The sequence below is a fragment of the Haliotis cracherodii genome, unplaced genomic scaffold (assembly GCF_022045235.1).
Source record: "Haliotis cracherodii isolate W230 unplaced genomic scaffold, xgHalCrac1.p SCAF_3, whole genome shotgun sequence".
Taxonomy (NCBI): domain Eukaryota; kingdom Metazoa; phylum Mollusca; class Gastropoda; order Lepetellida; family Haliotidae; genus Haliotis; species Haliotis cracherodii.
The window spans coordinates 29,692,358-29,714,016 of record NW_027266286.1 but is presented as its reverse complement, the minus strand read 5'-3'; the positions used below and the strand labels follow the sequence as shown (position 1 = coordinate 29,714,016).

The window sequence follows — 21,659 nt, the reverse complement described above, 5'->3', positions numbered from 1 at the left end:
ATGGGAATAAATTCTGAAATGTGACAATGCTTTTGTTGTTGTTTTCATTGAACATGATCATTTCTTAAGTTCATATAAGGAGGCCATCCTTAAACCAGTGTATGGTCTCCATTCTATACTACTCAGCTCCTTATAAGGATACTATGCTAGCTCACACCCCTACAAAATTTCTGAGACTACGAAATTTCTGAGACAACATATGTAAATGTTTACTTATGTTTATTATTGCTTGAAATCGGCTTACCATGCATCAGTTTCATGCCCATATCTCATCCTATTCATACCAACCAGTCAGATTTATCCCCTGTCAAAAGTTGAGTAATATATTATGATAAATGCTGTGGACCCTTTGCCACCACAACTTCGTTTTGAGTCTAGTTTGTATGACAGTGTTGAGGTAGCCATCCAATCAGAACACTGTTCTCTTGGGATTAAAGCATGCAGCAACATCATCAGTACTCGACTGGTCTTGTACGCTCCATCTTAATAATACTGGGATGGAATAATGACTCCCTTTCCCCTATCTGGATACTAGATTCTCCTATCTGGATACTAGAGAAACAGAAACATGTTTTCTAGCTGACATTTCATTGATAGCAGTATTTTGATTTCACTTAAACTATCAAAGATTTGTTAGTTGGATGCTACCATGTTTAGATCTATGCTGAACCCTCATTCAGAAGAGTCATTATGATTGGATATTGATTTCAAGGTCATGTGCGAGGAGAGTTCTGGGCAATGTTAGTGATGAGCAGGATGGAGATGGTGGTCACTTCCAAATCAAAGGGAATTTTTCATATAGAAGGGTAATGGAGAATGTAAGAAGGCAGGTGATGATCCCCATGTGCTGGGTGACAGTGATTGTATACTAGGAAACTTATAGGCTTGAGCGGTGTTGCAATCATGCCACAAATTCAGAAGGTCCGATATGGCTTCATTCTACAGTTGAATCTTTCTTGGGCACGCCAGAAACCTACGATTGTGGTTTTGAATCCCGGTTCGCCCCGATTATATTTCTAGGTTTTTCAGCACCATACCCGTGCTCGTGGGTTTCACCGAAGTGATAAACGTTGGAGACCTGCATCACTTCGGGCTTTCCTCCCACTTTAAGCTGACACGCCGTGATATAACTGGAATACTGTTAAACGCGTCGTTACACCCAACTCACTCACTCACTCACTCAATGGGGTGTCAATGAGTCAAATACCCCCAGTAACATCTTTTTCGTTATAGTCACACTTCAGGGCGATTCATGCCCCCCATCAGGAGAATTACTGAACTAAACTGATACATGTTGATGTGTATTCATTGTCTGCTTGTACATACATCAGCATCTAGAAGATTTGTTAAAGAAGGGACGAGAAGTAGCCCAGAAACGTCGCTACAAATAATAAAGAAGTTGTAAAATCCATAAAAGAATTATGTCTTCATGTTCAACCAACATGGTAACATTAAAATACGCTGCATCTGACCAGGAATGGTAATGACACCATTATAGAAACTATCCATGCAACAATACATCATAATATTCTCCATGTATAAGCATGTTGTAAAATAGCTGACATGGCTGTTTGTAAAACTCCAGGTCAATTCAATAACATAGTCTGACGATGGATCATTATGGAATTGAGATAATTCAAGATGTACATTCATGTGTCTTGTTTATTGTTCAACGCTGCTCTCAACAATATTCTGTAAATAGTCGAATCTGGACCAGACAATCCAGTGACTGACATGAGTAACTGGGACGAGATGACCTGCATCAACCAAGTCAGTGAGTCTGACCACCAGATCCAATTAGTCGTCTTGTTTGACAAGCATGGGTTGCTGAAGACCAGTTCTAACTAGGATCTTCACGGGTCTGCTGTGTCGGAGAACTGTGAGCTTCTTGTACCCAATGGTTTCAGACCAGGTATGTTGAAGAGGCATCACTATATCCTCTGGCTCACCAATTTAGAAACATGGGTGATTCCTGGGCAGAACTGGTCTTCAGTCACCATTGCTTGATGTGCAGTCTAAGGCACCACTATATTCTGTGGAGAATTGCATTACTTTGGCACCCAGTTCGCCCGATTATGTTCCTAGGTTTGTCAACACCATACCCATGTTCGTGGGTTTCTCCAAAGTCTCCGGAATACTGTTAAAAGCCTTGTCGACCCCAACACACTCACTCGCCAATGCTTGACTTGCTGATTGTGTTTCATGGTGCTGATCGTGTGCATAATTGCTCATACTTTCCGCCACATGACAACATTGTCCAGTTTCTTCAACACTATGGTATTGCCCCAAAATGCTGACTAGCTTTCAATAAAATTCACTGGGTGTTCTTGAATGATATAATGGTGTAATTGCGTGCCATATATTCCTTCACTTGGGAGACCGCCTCCGTGGTCTAGTAGAGCGTCCGTCCGGAGAGCGGAAGGACCGGTGTTTGATCCCCGGCTGCGTCATACCAAAAGACGTTAAAAATGGTACCTGTTGTTACCCTGTCTGGCGCTCGTCATTAAGGGGCTAAAACAAGGACTGGTCCGCTCAGAGTCAGTATACTGTGTCTGAGTGGGGTATTCATGTTAAACTGCGGCATGGTATCTCAGTGAGCTAGCGCTATAAATCGGCATCAGTCAGGACTAGTACAAGCAGCCACACACACACACACACACACACACACACACGTCACTATATAAGTGCAATATTCTTGGACGCCACGTTAAACCCAATTTCATCTCACCTACACTTGGCCTTCCTCAACAATCAGTCACATCTATAAAAAAGAAACGTGAGTGAGTGAGTACGCCGCGGGGGACACCAGTAATGAGCTTCACACATTGTACCCATGTCGGGAATTGAACCCTGGTCTTCGGCGTGACGAGCGAACGCTTTAACCACTAGGCTACCCGACCGCACTCGAAGAAACATGAAAGAACACACACTATAACCACCTCATAAAGGCACACACATTGGCTGAAAGATGAATATTATCGACCAAATTGACAACGACCACTGTGGATATGTGTCGAATTAGACGTCCCGTATATAATACACCATACACACTTTGACTCCCTTGTTTTCACCAGTGATAGTCAAGCCAAGTGTCCACGTTGAGTAGAAGATATCATCTGTCCTCGTCGGGTCACTGTTAGCGGCCTTGTACAGGCTGATTATCTTCTAATATTTGCATCCTATCTTCAGACAGCCAAAACGCACACACTCAGTCGGACACTAGCGGTGAGTACATCTTCCACTGTCATTCTGAAGTGGTTTTGACGTTTAGAAACGTACTATTCAGTGACAAATGTGTCTGACTAACACCGTGCAACACTGGAACGACTGCATTTTAGTTGCGGCAACTGGTCTGTCCCTGCTTGCATGAACCTATATACATGTACATATATACACACATAACATGGCCCTGGGAAAGGGGGAGGGTCGTTCTCCGCGAGTCAGTCAGGACCCACACAACTGACTCTGTGTGAAGCAGGAATAGACGTGATATTAACACAGGATTTGCAATATTACTGCTTTCACAATTACAGAATTCTTCCCTTCAAGATTTGTTTAATAACAGAGCCAAATCAAAATTAGAATATTCAAGTAGTTGTTCAACTTCAAAATGAAGTGTCGTAAAATCACTATTTAGACGCTTGTGTGGACTGGCGATCTCGCCATTGCTGAACATACAATGCGTTGCTTACACTTGGCGTGGAATAATGCTGAGATTCACTGAGTTTTGTCTTTGATATCTGCAAACCAAAATAACGTAACAAATACCGGATGTGTTATGCGAACAAGGCCGAGATTAAGGTCACGCTTCAGAGCTTGTTATCGTATCTGTGTTAATATGTCGAGGTCATCGTGGTGGTATTCAATACAGGATTTCCCCTAGTTTATGAAATACATATATACAATGTGATCGTGTGTGACAAGGTATACAAGTACAATAATGCCAGTTATTCAGTACATATGTACTTTTGAATTTTTATAAATCGGCATGTAACATGCTGGGTGCGGCGTCAAACAACATTCATCCACTCATTATTTTCGAAGTGGACATGTTTAACACATCTATGTTATATGACTTCTACTGCTTCTTTTACTGCTCGCTGATTATGAATGAAAGTATTGAAGAACAAATATTCTCATATACAAAGAGAAAAGGATGGGGAATCTGTTTATATACACTTGCTCGTGCGTCCTTGAGTTCTTGTGCACGTCGAACTTAACGTCTAGCCACGAATCAAGTGCATCCACATAACATATCTACTTCTAATATAAATATAAATGGAATTCAAGGCGTCTTAAAAAAAATACTTGATGTTTGTTTTTTATGAATAGACCCCATGTACAGAACCCATTTCACATTGAACCATTAAACCAAAAGATCTATTCTCACACACTTGCCCATAAGTCCCAATGGACTTTTCACGAATCAATTACAAATAGGGCAGGGATCATGATCATGGGTTCGAATCCCGGACTAGCCTGGATTATGACTTTTATCTTCCTATATATCCCCAACCAGTGTTCATGAATGATAAGCGTCTAGGGCCTGCATCACGTCGGGCTTTCCTCCCGTATCAAGCTGTCCGCCGTCATATGACGGCCGTAATACTGCTCTTTTCAGGAGCGTACAAACCACCCAGTCTCCAGAACCTGTAAACTGGTAATGTGTATATCTGATGTTAATGTGATGTTCCCTCCCTACAGGCCACGATGACAGACACCAACCTATCGGCAGTGCTGTACAAGGTCCAAGACCTCAGGCTGGTAAGAACATGAGCATTGCCACGCATGGGTGGTCCAGTTGGCTGAAGCTCAGAATTCGCTGTGAAGAGTTGCGTCCCTTATCGTTCCCGAAGCCCTGATTATGTTTCTAGGTTTGTCAGCACCATCCCCGCTCTCGTGGGCTTCACCAATGTGGTAGACTTTCATGATCTACATTACTTGGGCTTTTCTCGCACAGCAAGATAATAGCAGAAATATTGTTTTAAGCGGCTTTAAACTCATTCACTCACTATTGTTTTAACACCAAGCAAACAAAATCTTCATCGTATTTTGAGATTTTTCTTACATTCCAGTTCCACATTTTATTTGATGTTAAATGTATTGTTTTATGATCTTTTATTTCTGAATCAATATATTATAAATTATATGATGTCAGAATATGTATTACATTAATCCCGATATTCCTATCGGTATATTACAGGTTGACCGACCTATTCCAGAGCCTAAACAAGGAGGTAAGTTGTAACAGTATCTTATGGTCATATAGATCCGCCGCCCCTTTTTTGGTTCTGGGTCTGAATAGTTCCCTACAGCACCCCATGCTTATCTCTAGAGCAGAATAAGGACCGAGTGATAACAATTTGTGACCAGATACTCATGCTGTCACCCACTGGTCTACCTGACCCACATTATTGCTTCTTAAGAAGACATTCCTATCTAGGCGCAAGGCGATCCAGTAACTAAAGCGTAGTAATTGTCTGTTCAGAGTAACGTCCCTTAGTCATGCAAGGATACGTTGTATTTGAATTCCCGATTTGGCGCGACTGTGAACCTTGGTATGTCAGCACCCCAGTTGTTCCTGTATTGGTTTCATGAAAATGAGAAACGTCTATTATCATCGTCCCACTGATCTTTGACAAGCAGTGATATGATTGAAATTCGCTCTCCGGAGATATAGATGCCACCGCGGACTTGAAATAGATTACCAGTACATAGTGTGTGTCTCCTTATATTAATTATAGCTATACAACAACAATCAGGTGCTGTATTTATTACCGAAAAAATACTCATAGTATCACTGCTTTTGGATTATAGATTATTTGACACAATTACTCGTTATTATTGTGGTTTTCGTCAGTAGAGTGAGTAGTCTTTAGTTCACCGAACCAAAGTTATATTTTTACATATCTATGGCATTTATATTATGTCCTTTAAACCAATTGTTTAAACTATCCAGGAAAGAATCAGGTGAGCTACAGAGCCTTGTGGTTTTGTTTGTCAATAGTCTTTAGGTATTCACTCATTTAACTTCCCCTTTCTGTTGGTTCCAGAGGTCCAGATCTCCATGCGGACAGTGGGGATATGCGGTTCCGATGTCCATTACTGGCACAGTGGCGCTATTGGTCACTTCGTGGTCAAGGCCCCGATGCTTCTCGGCCACGAGTGTGCGGGTGTGGTCAGCAACGTTGGGGAGGGAGTCACCAATCTAAAGGAGGGTAAGGGGGGCACCCTCAAGCATTCACATGCCAGTGTCAGACCACTCACTCCCAAATCCCTATTCAAATCTTCACCACCTTGAAGACACGAATCTTTATTAATGTATATTGATGAAGTTTCAGGAATTATTCTAATAAAAGTTAGGATGGCATTACCCCCCTCCCCTCCCCTCCCCCCCCCCCCTTTTTTTTTTGAAAAACCAAACTATTGTTGTAGGCAATAACATTATCTAGTGACTGGATTGTGATATATTTTGGGCCCCTCCCTTTCTAAAATGCTGGATCCGCCCTTGCCGTATAACAGACAATTACATTCAAATCAGGTCTCACATCCGTTACCTCTGTCCGTCAAGATCTGTTGAATCCCCCATATAGGAGAGGGAATCGATTCAGGGTTAATTGAAGTTATGACACTGAATAGAGGACTGAGGATTGGATGGTTACAATGTATGACTTGCTGGATGTGCGTGATGGTGCAACGATGGCGTGGATCGTTGCTTGTGCCTCATGACGCACGCTAGACTAGTCACCGATCGCCGTCATAGAGGTAGGGTGTTGCTGACTGGCGGTAGTCTCACACATTTGTTTGTTTATACACATGTACACAACCGTCCATCACGTCCGATGTATCTGGGGGGCACGGGTGGCCCAGTCGTCTAAGGCGCCGCGATTCGCTGTGCAGAGATGCGTCCCTTGGGCACGCCAGAAACCTATGATTGTGGGTTCGAATTCCGGTTCGCCCCGATTATGTTTCTAGGTTTGTCAGCTCCATACCCGTGCTCGTGGGTTTCACCGAAGTGTTAAACGTCTGAGACCTGCATCCCTTCGGGCTTTCCTCCCACATTAAGCTGACACGCCGCGATATAACTGGAATACTGTTAAAAGCGGCGTTAAACCCAACTCACTCACTCACTCCGATGTATCTGTCTGCAGGAGACCGCGTCGCCATCGAGCCCGGCGTCCCCTGTCGTCAGTGTGAGCTGTGCAAAGATGGCCGCTACAACCTCTGTCCAGACGTCTTCTTCCTGGCAACCCCGCCGGACAGTGGCGCCCTCGCCAGATACCACACTCACGCCGCCGACTTCGTCTTCAAGTCAGTACAGTACACACTTACACCAACACAGAGACTGTCAGTGATTGGGGGCAACATTGCTGTCCCCTTGGGGATTGTAAGGCCTATAATAGCTGCGGTTAGGTATACCCTTATCCGTTCCTGTGGGAGAGAGAGAGAGACTGGATCCACTTAGAAAAATTGCTCGTGATACTCTTGACAATATTGTCATTGCTTCTTCATAAATCTGAACTGCATGTAATTGGAGATGCTGGTTTGAGTTGAGATTCTGACATGCTGTAAGGTCGTGTGTCCCGATGTCCCGTCGCAACATTTACGTTTTCGACATATCTATATCCGTTATAAATGGGTCTGTGTGCCTGTGGTTCTATGGGTCTTCGAATGGCTGACCACAGTGTAAGTTTCGTTCGTCATGTTCTAGTTAGACGGGTACCTTTTGAGGGATGACAGATCACATTGTTTTACACAACTCCGATTTTCACGTGTATTCCAGACTGCCGGACAACGTGAGCTTCGAGGAAGGGTCTATGATAGAGCCCCTGTCTGTAGGACTGCACGCGTGTAGAAGGGCCGGCGTGAGGCTGGGTGGGCGCGTGATGGTTTGTGGGGCAGGTGCGTGAAACCAGTTGAGTTGTATTGAGATTTACTGCATCGTTTATTATTTTCATCTACTGAGTAGCTTTCCAATTCATGAGACTTTTGGGGGATTATATTTCTTGATTATCCAGTGCACTATATCTCCTGGCCTCGATGGAGAAATAAGGGGCTCCTCCCAGTGCTTCGCGGACTGCTGTTCCCCCCACGTCCTCATACCCCCTGGACGGTCAGCTTCCTTTCAGAAGTGACGTCACTGCCTCCATTACTCCATTACTCCAATATACTATCTAACTTAGAATAGAATTTCTTTCACTGGTGAGAGTAATTTGATTACAGGTCTAGTTTTCTCATCGCGATGTTCGAATCGTGATCAAAATGAAGCTACAGTGGCGAATGGGTATTTATAGTATTCATCCCAACAGAATGAAGATAGAATACATTTGGTAATCCAAGATTGGGACTTTGGGTGCAGAATATGTTCCCAATATTTCATGTTTTTGTCACAAGAGCTGAATGGTACGATGATATGATTGACAACACTGTGTGAACTGGCTCATTGTTACCATTGTACTCATGATATCGACCATTTGCTAGCCGGTCCGAAACGCCTTTTCTAAGGTAGCGTGATATATTTGGAATAATAATGACTGTGGCATGAAACAACGTTATTGTGTCTAGTTTCTATCAACTCAACTTTCTAGTAAATTCTATCCTCCTCCTGAATTAACATTCTGATTCAAATGCACGTTTGAGTACACTAGACCGATACGGTTGTGTTTCAGGACCTATTGGGCTGTGCGCCATGTTGTGCGCCAAGGCCATGGGGGCTGCCGGGGTCTGCATGACAGGTACGTGGTCGGCGGCAGGACATGCACATCTCTTTATAATAGTCACATGGCTGTCGTCATCTCTAACTTCCCTCAACAAGACATTCATATTGGAGATAAACAGTGAATGTGAAAGAGGATATGTATATCATGCAGTTAGGACGACGGGTAAATGTCAGTAAACACTATTCTGAGAAGGCTTGGCTTGAGATTTGTGGCTGCCATTTCACTTTAAGTATTTGTAGCTCACCAGTATGAAGGTTTTCTTCTCCGAGTCTAGCAACGCATGTTCTGTGCACCCTTCAGACATTGACCCGAAGCGTCTGGAGTTCGCCCGGAAGGTGGGTGCTACATCCACTGTTCTCGTCGACACCAAGGACGTGGAGGAGGTAGCAGCCAAAGTCCGCGAGGCGCTGGGAGGGGCCCCTGATTTCTCCATCGAGGCCAGCGGAGCCCAGTTCTGTGTGGAGCTGGGAGTAGTGGTAATTATGGCTGAACATATAGAGTGAGTGAGTGAGTTGGGTTTAACGGCACTTTGAACAGGATTAAGTTGTATAACGTTGTGTCACTTTGCGCGAGATGAAGTCCTGAGTGACCCTTGGACATGCAACTTCAATTCGTGGAACCCTCGAGAACGGGCATGACGCTGACATACTAGACTATACAAGGGTTCCTGAAATAAAAGCGACAACCCTTTCCATAATCATTAGAAATCTCTGCTGGCAGAAGACTCCATTGAAGATTCCGACTATATCATGAGCACCGGTCCTGAGTTAGATACGGCGTATTATAAGTGCCCAATGTATTGTAGCAGCTCCTTGGGCGCCTCTTGGGAATCCTGCTTACAATGGGTCATCAGTTCCTTATAATAATACTTGTCGTAAGAGTCGACCCAAATGGGGATTGGTTGATCAAGCTCTGGCTTGGCGTGCATGCCATTGGTTCCCGATATGCGTAGTTGCCCCATCAGCTATATATTAATCTCATTAAAATCAGATCTTAGTTCTCGTTATCGCTAAACAAAGATCTGAGGACATCTCATTACGGGTCACGAGAAACGAGAACTTAGATCTGATTTCAATGAGATTGGCAATATATTGACCATAAGGCGACGACCATTCACTTGGAACGTAAATCATATTCGTTTTTCGGTATAGCTTTTTGTTGAAAACTTGATGGATAAATGCTTCACCTAGGCAACCCCATTGAGTGCCTATTTTTGAGTCGTTTGTGTGAACAAGCCACACAAAGAATTTGCTTCTCTATTTATCCAGTGTATCTTCATTCTATAGAATGGAGCTATGATACACTGCATATTCGAGGAATGAAGAATTCTGGGTATCCATTTTTCGTCGTTATAGATCTCAAAAGTAATTGTGCGTCGGAGACGTACGTTGTGACTCACGAGGTGTGTTGTCGGTGTTGTAGACCACCAAGACAGGCGGAACCTTCGTAGTGGTTGGCCATGGCCCCACCCACGTCCAGATCCCAATCGTCAACACTGTGGCCCGGGAGATCGCCATCAAGGGATCCTTCAGATATGTCAACACGTCAGTATCTGCAATATTGCCATGCTTGTATCAATTAACACAGAATGTCTTTCCTAGTTTTCTAATCACCCGGTTGTGAGGCAGAATTCTGACTTGTGAGAGAGTTTATATTGCTTTTAAATTATGTCTTCATGATATCTGCTTAATGTGTGAAGTTAGCCTGTTTGGTAAAACCTGTATGGTGATGACATGCAAAGATAACAGTCGTGGCAAGCTCACATCGTTGGTCATGATAGCAAAGTGACACAACTTTGCAGGCAATTTGTGACACCCCAGACAGCTTAATACAGATATGAGGTTCTAGTAGGGGCAGTTCACGTGTGGTGTTCCAATGTGGCATTGTGTGCATCCTAACTTATGAGTTCTGGCCCAGTTTGTGAATGTTTCTGGTTATATTGAGTCCCACCCCAACTTACCCATCCCCCCTCCACAAGATCCTAACCTGTCTCACATGGAGATCAATAAATAATCAAATCTTGATCCCGGCTATATCAGAGTGAATGAGTGAGTATGTGAGTATGGATTTCAGTGCCGTAGCCAGCCGGGGGGTGGGGCAGTTGCCCCACTGGATTTTTATTTATAGAAAACAGTTTTATTTGAATTATAAAAATACAAGTTGGGGACAAGTGATACTTGTACAAAGGTACTTCACACGTGCCAATGTGGGGAAATGAACCCAGGTCTTCAGTGTGAGAGGGCGAACACTTTAACTACAAGGCAACCCCACTGCCCCAGTCTATATCAGAGATCATAACCAGTACGTACCTACCAGGGTTTCAGCCATATGATTTGCCAAAGGTAATAACATCTCCTAGAAGACCAAAATCATAATCATGGATATGTCCAGTGTCCAGTACTATTAGATCAAGTCCTATGATTATTTAATGTGTTCCAGATGGCCAGCCGCCATAGCGATGATATCCTCTGGCAAGATCAATGTGAAGCCCCTGGTCACTCATCGCTTTCAGATGGAGGAGACGATGGATGCCTTCAACACTGCCAAGTCTGGTGTGGGGGTCAAGGTCATGATAAACTGCGAAAGACAATAACCAATCAATGTGCCAGGAGTACTTTTGTAAAAAAAAATGTGTAGCTACAGGTTATCTCCCTTGACTTAGGAGTTCAAATGGAGATAGAAATTCCGATAATCATGCTTTACAGTAAAGTGGGGATACAACTAACTCCTGCTAATCAGCATTAGCTTGTATCAGTTTCAATGTTTGTCATATCAGTCCTCATACTCATATGCAAGAAGTCTGCCATTTTGGATTCAGCAGATGGTAAAAGGCAAAATGATGAAGCTGTAGTTCTGGAACTTTTTGTAATCTATGATGATTGTGAACTGTAATACAATGTATATAGTTTATGTACATGTATGGAGACTTTCTGTTGGATGAAAGTTATGATAAAGGTGAATTGTGAGAAATTGCATCTTATGTCATCGTGTCTTTGTTTAATTAGTTTAAATGGCAGTTAAAGATGGTTCACAAACAATATCCTGATTAAACGATTCTCGCAAAATGTACAATTTAATTGAGAAAACATTACAGTGCTGTGTTTTGTTAATGCCTACACCCAAGTCATGAAAAGAGCATTTAATGGCTACCTGTACGAACATGATATGTGTAATATCCACAAGTTTGTTACATTGGTATTCATTAAGGATATACATGACAATAACTGAATTCTAACTAAGTAAGAATCTGTCTGTACTATTCACATCATACTCAAATATTCAAGACATCACAAAACCCTCTGTGCAAAGTAAGTACACTTATTTGAGTTTCCAGAAACAGAAACACCACATTCTGTGACCCTTTTGCATTTAGGGACATAAATAAAGCTTTTCAAATAAATATTTTTTGTTCCAAGATTTCTAGCAAAGTTTTACCCATGAACATACCTAAAGCATCCATAAAAATAACTTTACACCGATGATGGTGCAATGTGAAATATACTATGTCATTATTGAAGGGTCACCAAGGTATGTCGGGTGTCAAACATGAACATTTGCCAACAAGCGTTAATAGGTCTGAGTATGTTGACAATGGGATTAACAATATGCAACTGGAAAATGGACCACTAAAAACAATGAAAAGATTGAAGGTGATGGAAGCCAGTGTGGTTTAGCCACTGCATGTACAATACGAGGGGTGTTCATTAAAGATTTCCCCTGACCCACTTCTGATGGACCTAGTGGAATGAAACTTGGCATAGGTATTAGTCTTTCTCCACATAGGAACCACCAAGGGTTACACACTTCTCCCCTCGTTTTAAGCAACTATGGAGACCTCGCTTGTAAAAGCCCTCATTTTGCGTCTCAAACCAGGACTTGACTTCAGAAATCAGTGTTTCATCATCTGTGAAACGTTTTCCCTTCAAAAATGACTTCATGGTTGGAAAGAGGTGGAAGTCAGATGGTGCAAGGTCAGGAGAGTAAGGAGGCTGTGGAAGGATTTCATAGCCACAGGACCGCGCTTCTGTCTGGGCAACATGAGAGTTGTGTATCGGAGCATTGTCTTGCAGGAGACGGACACCCTTGGTCAGCATGCCACGCCTCTTAAGCTTGATAGCGCCCGCAATTTCTGCAGCAGTGAAGCATAATAAGCTCCCATAATTGTGGTCCATCATCACTACTCCGTGCTGGTCCCAAAACACCGTGAGCATGACCTTGCCTGCAGAGGGTTGGACACGTGCCTTCTTTGGAGGTGGTGACTCCACATGCTTCCATTGCATCGACTGAACTTTAGTCTCAGGATCATAGTGATGGACCCATGTTTCATCCTGTGTGATAAGTCTGTCAAAAAAGTTTGCCTGTTTTTTATAGCAAATGTCCAAAAGATCCTTTGAGCAATTGACTTGTTCCTGCTTTTGGATAGGTGTGAGCAACCTGGGAATCCATCGTGAAGACACCTTATGCATGTTCAAATTGTCATGGATGATTTTTTCCACAGACCCTACACTGATCTTGACATCTTGTGCTAACTGGCGAACAGTTGTACATCGGTCTGCCAAAATGGCGGTCTCCACATGATGGATAGTGTCCTCATCAATGGCTGAATGGGGGCAACCAGGAATGGCAGCCGTTTCCACAGATGTCCAACCACACTTGAACTGGCGATGCCAGTGTTTAACAACGTCATAAGTTTCTTTTGGTGTGCAACCTTTCAAATATAAAAACCTAATCACTGCTCAGTATTCTACTGGCTCCATTGTCACACCTTACTCGATCATAACACCCGTAAAAGTGGTAAGATTATTAGTTTGGTGCTGCAAATTCAGACATAACCCATAGATACATGTATCATTACACAAGTGAAATTTCAACCAAATATGATAACCCTAAGTGGTTTAGGGGAAATCTTTAATGAACACCCCTCATACATGACAAGTAAGTCAATGTGGGTATATAATGGTATATTCCAGTTGCAACTGAACTACACTCTTGGAAGTTGAAAATGCGATGTTTAATATCATTATCTGCATGACCCCACAAAAATTATGCTGGGTATATTAAACAGACAGTGAATTGTGAACTTATGTAACCAGATCATTCAAGATAGAAATGCTCTTGACAATATCCCCTTCTCCATGTCTAAGGGGCAGGACTTCTTGACTAGAAGCAGCTGATATATTTCATTTACCCTAGTGAAATCAAGGAGTCCTCAATACATCGCGGCCACACGACCTCTTCAAATCTGGACTGACAGATGTAACCGATAGTTGGTTTTATTAGGTGTAATTTATTGATACCTACTTGGGTGTCCCACTTCTTTTGCATTAGATCTCGGATGTAACATTTGATCACAGGTTTATAATTGCTGTATGGAATTAGAATTAGAAGTCCTTAGCGAAATGATCTCTTCTTCCACAGCCAGACTTACAAGACTGATGATTTTCAGGCTCTTCTTACAAGTATATCAACATTATATTTCAACAAGCGAGGGACTTGGCTTCACTAACAGTATGCTAGACAGAAACTGTCCCTGTTTCCAACATGTGGTAATAAAATAATACATCCGAGGTATATCTTTTTTCTGTGAAACAGCATCTTGGAAAAGAATTGGAACAAAAGACAGAGGTTCCGAATTTCTTAATCTTTCTTCCAATTGCATTAGGTACTGTCAGACTTCATATTTTATCATAATAAAACTAAGACTGCTCCAGCATTAATGCAAGCATGAATGGACTCCAATTAATCCTGTTTTCACACTGGACAGGTGGAAAAGCAACAGAACACAAATAAGACATGAATAGGTTTTATTTTTTTCACTTTTGGTAAGGTAACAATTTCCTAGTGTATTGTTTTATAATTTACAACTAGTCAGAGCAATGTTAATGTTGTTTGTACATGGCTTCAGTCAACTTGACAAAATATTCACTTCAAACTAAACAGAAGCTGATGGTTATGCCTTGGCCAGTCCCCGTAAATCAGCAATGCATTTGGAAATACTCTCCTTCTCCTGCAGAAGAAACAACAGTTTTATGAGCAAGAGAATAACTGATCACATGCCCATCTGTTCTCCAAAACATAACATTCCACTGTTTTTATATACACTACAAGTCTGTTACATACCATACACTCAAATGTTAACACCACCTAATAATACTAGAGCAACATGAAGCTAAATATTTAAAGTTTAAAAAAATAATTCAACCAAGGCCTTTTATGGTCTGTGGAATGACCATCAATACACCATGTTAAGGTAAATGTGAAACTGACAACTGATCATCCCAGGTAGTGCTCCTCAAAGTACTTCTATACTTAACGGAACATGGGCACCCTGGATGCAGTAACCATGGTAACCGCCAGTTTTTTGTTTGTGTGCCACCCTCCATCTATATGACTACGGAATGTAAATAATCAAGCCTGGACCAGACAATCCAGTGATTGACATGAGCATTGATCCATGCAATTGGGATACGATGACAGGCATCAACCAAGTCAGCAAGACTGACCACCAGCTGAAGTTGCGGAAAACCTATCGTGACCTTGATCTTCACAGGTGGTAACAGTGAGTGAGTCGAGTTTAACGCTGATATGAACAGTATTTCAGTTGTGCCAAAGTGTGTCAGGATGATGTGGGAGGAAAGTCTTAGACGTTCACAAATTTGGGAAAATCCACACACATAGGTATGGTGCTGACAAACCTAGAAACATAATCAGGGCCAATTGGAATCTGTACACCATGTACACACGATCATAGGTTTCTGGGATACACCATTGTACAGCAAATTCAGACAGGGCTAGTGACTGAGTTAACGAACAGTTATTTGCTTCAGACCCATGTGATTTTCATAACTGATCACAGAAAATATCCACATACCATCAAACACTGTATATTCATTACATTGCATGTATTTTGGTCACTATTGCTTTTAGTACAGTGAATGGAGCTTGTATTTGATGACAGCATCTTTACAAAATCCTTGGGGAGGAAGGGGATCTCAAAGTTCACTACATTAGTCACGGGTACTTGTCAAAGATAATGTCAAAGCTCATAAAGGTATTATCAGCCTAAATCACAACATATTCATTCTCCCCTTGAAGTATGTTGAGAGGGCAAACTGGACTGACCTGCTGAGGTGTGATACTCTTTGTGACGCTATCTACAATCCAGCGGACCATGTGCTCTTGTTCAAACCTCCTCTTGGTCGACTGCAGCTCGAGCTGGTAGTCCTACAACAAAACAAAAGGATTTATTGTTGATTTGCTCCAAACAGTGAATTCAACACAACCACCAGGTGTCTATGTAGGATTCATAATCATATGCATTTATCTACTTCACATCAAGACAGGATCGTAAAACAGCTCGACACAATTACACATTGCACCAGCATCCATGAGTGAGTAAGAGAACGTGGGGGCCAGTCAAACCAGTGGCTGACTGCATAAGCAACAATCCACGCTGAGTGGCAAGAAAACACAGCATCAGTCAAGTCACCATGGTCACACAGTGTACATGTTGTTTGTTGGTTTGTTGTTTAACGCCACACTCAGCAATATTCCAGCTATATGAAAGCGGTCTGTAAATAATCGAGTCTGGACCAGACAATCCAGTGATTGATATCATGAGCATCGATCCACGCCTTTTACGACAAGTATGGGATGCTGAAGACCTATTCTACCCTGGAATCTTCACGGGTCAATTGTATATGTAATCACCTGATCCCCAGTACTGGGAACTGTATGTGCCCAGGAATGTAAGCTGTGAGACTGAATTGGTAGGGAAAACTCACCAGTCTCTTCTTGACCTCATCATAGACTGTCTTCAGTCTCTGTCTGTAAATGGATTCAAGCTGGAGGTCAACATTCTCCTGAAAAATCAAACAAATAAAGAAGTTATGGCACCAATTTTCGAACTCAGGCTTGATAAGTATCTCTTAGGTAAGCTTGCAAAGTTTCATTCATGTAACTACAGTAATTTCGGAGAATACGTATCCCCCATTGCAGACACTATGCACTAACTAAAATAACATCAATCAAGGTCCGTAACTGTAATAAAAGTAATTTATCGCACCATCTTTCGAACTCAGTCTTGACAAGTATCTCTTTGATAAACATGCAAACTTTCATTCATGTGACTTCAGCATGTTCAGTTGTTTCTGAGAAACCTGTCCCCATTGCACAAACTATGCACTAAGTTGAAAAGCACAGAGGAAGGGACATAACTCTGTAAGCTTGCAAAGTTTCATTCATGTAACTTCAGTAATTTCTTAGAAAATGTATCCCCCATTGCAGACACTATGCATTACCGGTAAGTAAAATAACATGTTAAATCAAATGGGAGGATCTGACTATTTACTGAAATACAACTGGTGTTACTATTCAAATTTGCAGAATAACCTGGATCACTGCCATCAACATGCACAAATTGCTATATATTTAGCTTACCCTTTTAGCCTGGAAGATGTATTTTTGTCCCTCTTCCTGCCAGATAGTCTTCTCACTGGCAGTGATGACATCTTCGTACACCTTCTTTGCCTCTGTGATGGGCTTGACGAAACGTTCCTCAGCAGCTACCTGTGGATATTACACAAACATTTCAATCCAAACGGAAGAAATCCCATTGAGGTATGCTGTCATGTTGCTTTTAGTAATGATATTAATACAGTGAAACTCTGCTTATCCAGAAACCTTGCCTAACGGACTATATATACATGAACGAAACTAATGCATCATTTATCCGGAAATCTTGTTTCCAGATCGGGACAGTCAATTTCAATAAACAACAGTGCAAAATACACACTATTGACTCCCACTTTCCAGACAGCGACCAAGCTTAACGATGTGTGTTTTGTCATTCATTGTCCGGAACCCAACATCAAAGGGGTGTGTATCATGTTACGAGAGTGTCAAAATAATCCTGTTGGTTATACAAACTGTTCATTGTACATCTGGGCTTTTATTTGTAATCTATTTTATTCATTTTATTCAAAATTTCATTTTTCAATATTGTTTACATTAATTTCTCAGAAATCGTGTGTGAACTGATCGGCAGATCGCATCAACTCACCGTTATTTACAGCAACCACGATCAAATTAGTTATTGAACAAGTTGAAACGAATGTTAGTTGACAGAGGTGATGTGAAATGGGGTTTAACGTCGCATCCAAGGTTATTGCACTTAAAGAGCGGCATGCGTGTGTGTGGCTCTTTGTTGTCTGAACAAATGCTGATTTTCTAGTGCTAGCCCACTGAGCATGCAGTTTTAACATGAATACCCCACTCAGACAGAATACTGACCCCGAGCCAACCAGTCCTTGTTTAGCCTTGTTTTACAAGTTTTATATACAGTTTCAAAAAGATGACAAAGGTTTTACTATTCTTTCCCATTTACAAAACAGTCCGATAAAGTGGATCAGTGAGTGAGTTGGGCTTAACACCGCTTTTAACAGTATTCCAGCTATATCGCAATGTGTATAGTGGATCAAATAAAGCATTTGTAAATCACTGTTTTGTACAAGCATTTGTTTATCACTGGTGAAGGTATTAATTGTAAACAGGTCTGTATTTCACTCTAAAGTAGTACCCACCGCATTTCTCTCATCGATATATTTGCCAAGTTTTGATCCCAGTTTCCTGTTGAGGATGTAGAATGCTGCCCAGAACCCAAGAACCTCAGCAAAGTTGTGGTCAACAACCCAGATTTCCTTTGAAAGTAAGTAGGCGAGCAAACCAGTCCCGAAAAGGTAGGGTCCTGCAAATGAGACAGTATTACTAATCAAGTACTCCAGTCAGAGCTACAGATAAGCAGCGTATTTGCATAAAAGACCCCCTCCACCAATATTCAAAAAATGAATTACTTTCAATTAACTTGCGCACAGAAACTCATACATTAAATGAAAAACTCAAATGTATAAAAACAGCTTGCGTAAATACCCAATGAAGCTTTTTCAGCATGTTCAGCATGTGTACAAAGGAGCTAATTTCCGAAACACAATTACGACCTTATATACTTTCAGAGGTAAGCCTATATATTTAGAACAGTTACAAACGTCTAAAACATTATAACATTTTTTAAAAATCTTTTTAAATCTTAAAAATGTTCACTAATTTGGGGAAATACCCAATGATGTCATGAATAGATGAGTGAAAAAATATTGGGAATATTAAAATATATTCAATATTGGGATCAGTAAACACACTATAGCAGTTACCTGTGACTCCAGTCTTGGGGTAGAAGAACTGGAAAAATCCTTCTGGGATAAAGCCTAACCTGACCTTGGAACTGAACTCTTGCTGGACTGGGTGGGGGAAATTGGTCTTGTCTCGCTCTGGCCCATAGAAAATTTCATTAGCTTTGTCCCAGTTCTCAATCTGTTTGGTGGTGCTGCTCTGCTGTCTGCTCTGTACACCAGCTGCCAGTGTTCTGAAAACAAAGGGTTAATCTATAGTCAGACAAATAATAGATTTACCTCCTCCTCCTCCAACTCAATTACCTTTTACCTAACTGTTGCAGCATGATGAAAATATAATACAAGTCTGAAAAAGATGTCTTGGTTAAAATGATGACTGACATGGCCAAATAATCAAACTGAGCTTTCATCATGTTATTGATTTGATAAAACACATAATGTGACGCAAGACTTGATTATACCAGAGCCTGGACTTCCTTCAGAGGCTCTGACAGTTTCTTCATACATGTACAACATGTTCAGTGGTTCATATATCATACAGTTTGCAATTTCTCTATGATCAGTTGATGATTATGTTTAGGTTGTAACAAACATGATAAAGCCTAGCCGTACATATGATGACTTACATTCATGGACAATCATAGATAATAGGCTAAAGACACAAAGTTAGAAAACAAAGCAAACCAATGTGTACATCATGCCAATCTGTAAGATAATGTCAGATGTATACTGACAAGTAAAACGTTTCTGAGGGCTATCAATTATCATCCCGATAATTTTTATTGCACTTTCCAAAATAATATTCTACTTTGTCAGCATGGTTAATGACCTATGTCAGTTATATTACCTGGGTGCTTGAATTCTGACAATGGTGCTGAAGGCACCTGAAAAAGAAAATTGATAATCATTAGAAATATATAAAACATGACTCCCCATTGACTGACCTTACACAACAGTGTTAAAACTGAAAGTGGAAGGTATAGCTGTGTAATGGAGGGCTGACGTCAGCATGATCAGTTGAGCTGAGTTAGTGAGAGTGAGTTGGGTTTAACTTTAATGCTGCTTTAAACAGTATTCCAGTTATATCACGGCGTGTCATTTTAATGTGGGAGGAAAGCCCAAAGTGATGCAGGTCTCAGACATTTATCACTTTAGTGAACCCACGAGCACCGGTATGTTTTGTTTTTGTTTGTTGTTTAACGCCACACTCAGCAATATTCCAGATATATGACGGTGGTCTGTAAATAATTGACTTTGGACCAGACAATCCAGTGATTGGTATCATGAGCATCGATCCACGCAATTGACATGATTGAGATACAAAGACATGCATCAACAAAGTCAGTGAGTCTGACCACCCGATCCCGTTAGTCGCCTCTTACGATAAGCATAGTCGCCTTTTACGGAAGGCACGGGTTGCTGAAGACCTATTCTACCCAAGATCTTCACGGGTCAGAAAGGGTATAGTGCTGACAGACCTCGAAACATAATTGAGGCAAACTGGGATTTGAACCCACAATCAAAGGTTTCTGACAAGTAGTGACACGTCCAGCAAATTTCAGTTGAGCTGGGACTGCTCATGAAATTGTTGAATGAAGCGTGGTCCTGGAGGTTTCTCCTGCAGCATTTGAATGGGTACTAATAAAATCTTGTTTTGTTAATAGTTATGATAGCATGATTAGAATAGAGGCCATGTCAGTGACATTGTTGGCATGGAGTATATTACTTAGTTACATCATATCTACATAGCCCTGTGGGTGACACAACAGGGTAGTGTTTTGTCGGTGCCAGCAAAATTGGCAACCCATGAATAATAATCATGCACTTTCAGGAGATATTGTGGAAAGACTTCTGCACGTATCCATCCTGTAAATTATATAATTACACACAGCATGTTCCTATATATATTTGAGGTGGGATACGGGAGGAAGTGTTACCATTTGAGTATCTATATGGTCTCATTTAGAAATGTTAGTTTGACCTAGGCACGTTAGGCCTATGTGTCATTCAGATGTCATTGGTCAAAACTATCCCTACAAACATTAAATTCCATATCCAGTTGGTATATTACTTTTGAATGACAAAACGACATGCCTACAACTGCCTATTGCTGACAGTTTACTAGTAGATTTTGCTCATTTTGCATTTCGTGCTGGCAAACCGTCCATGCCGGTTTCTCCATACTTCTGAAATTACTGTTAATGTTAATAATTAACATCCATGTAACCTGAGAACTATCTACCGTAAGTGTATGCAGTGAATATGTGCAAAAATATGACTTGGAATCTCTTAATTACCCGATCTAACCGCAAGTGAGGACAACATCTCTACTTTGACTTGTGTTGTCCTTCGTGCAACATGGAGGGCAGAGGCCCGGATGATCATTCCAAGGGAGGCAACCGCAACGTAACTAACATTCGTTTACCATTTATTCAGCCCGGTGCAACAGCTGACTCAGCAGAAGAGTTCGACCAGAACAAATGGCAACGTTTGAATTTGTCATAATTTTCAATTACGTAGGTTGTTGAAAAAATCATATATGATATATATTCGCATAGTGAATAAATAAAGTTTATATATCCGAAAGGTGTTTATAAGGCGAGAGAGAGAGAGAGAGAACTCAGTACGTATGATACTAGGTCTAATTCATTGAATAAAGCCTTCAATATCTTCAATAATCCTGTATTATATGTTTGCAAAATCAGTTACTATTTTCTGACCCATAGCTATAACATTACCGACTGTCAATAAACAT

General features: G+C 41.4%; 2 protein-coding genes across 2 annotated transcripts; one reads left to right on the top strand and one right to left on the bottom strand.

Annotated features, from left to right (window-relative positions):
* The first annotated feature begins 3,149 nt into the window (after positions 1–3,149).
* Positions 3,150–11,398, top strand: LOC139474661 (sorbitol dehydrogenase-like). Its single transcript, XM_071257755.1, has 10 exons — positions 3,150–3,225; positions 4,705–4,764; positions 5,204–5,237; positions 6,054–6,218; positions 7,152–7,311; positions 7,784–7,902; positions 8,670–8,735; positions 9,021–9,196; positions 10,143–10,264; positions 11,160–11,398. Exons 2-10 carry the CDS (start codon positions 4,711–4,713, stop codon positions 11,311–11,313), a joined length of 1,050 nt encoding a protein of 349 aa, XP_071113856.1. The 5' UTR covers positions 3,150–3,225; positions 4,705–4,710; the 3' UTR covers positions 11,314–11,398.
* A 3,112-nt stretch (positions 11,399–14,510) lies between these two features.
* Positions 14,511–21,659, bottom strand: LOC139475344 (ATP synthase subunit b, mitochondrial-like). The gene is made up of 9 exons (XM_071258570.1): positions 21,643–21,659; positions 21,202–21,314; positions 19,752–19,788; positions 18,926–19,137; positions 18,302–18,465; positions 17,160–17,288; positions 16,505–16,582; positions 15,843–15,944; positions 14,511–14,727 (listed from the first exon to the last, which is right to left on the bottom strand). Exons 1-9 carry the CDS (start codon positions 21,657–21,659, stop codon positions 14,671–14,673), a joined length of 909 nt encoding a protein of 302 aa, XP_071114671.1. The 3' UTR covers positions 14,511–14,670.

Excerpts from the sequence above, each read along its gene's own strand:
- LOC139474661 (XM_071257755.1), top strand. The coding sequence starts at position 4,711 with ATGACAGACACCAACCTATCGGCAGTGCTGTACAAGGTCCAAGACCTC. Across the intron at positions 4,765-5,203 it reads AGGTCCAAGACCTCAGGCTG|GTTGACCGACCTATTCCAGA; the intron begins GTAAGAACATGA and ends GGTATATTACAG. Across the intron at positions 7,903-8,669 it reads CGTGATGGTTTGTGGGGCAG|GACCTATTGGGCTGTGCGCC; the intron begins GTGCGTGAAACC and ends GTTGTGTTTCAG.
- LOC139475344 (XM_071258570.1), bottom strand. Across the intron at positions 17,289-18,301 it reads ATATCGATGAGAGAAATGCG|GTAGCTGCTGAGGAACGTTT; the intron begins GTGGGTACTACT and ends TAATATCCACAG. Across the intron at positions 16,583-17,159 it reads ACATCTTCCAGGCTAAAAGG|GAGAATGTTGACCTCCAGCT; the intron begins GTAAGCTAAATA and ends TTGATTTTTCAG.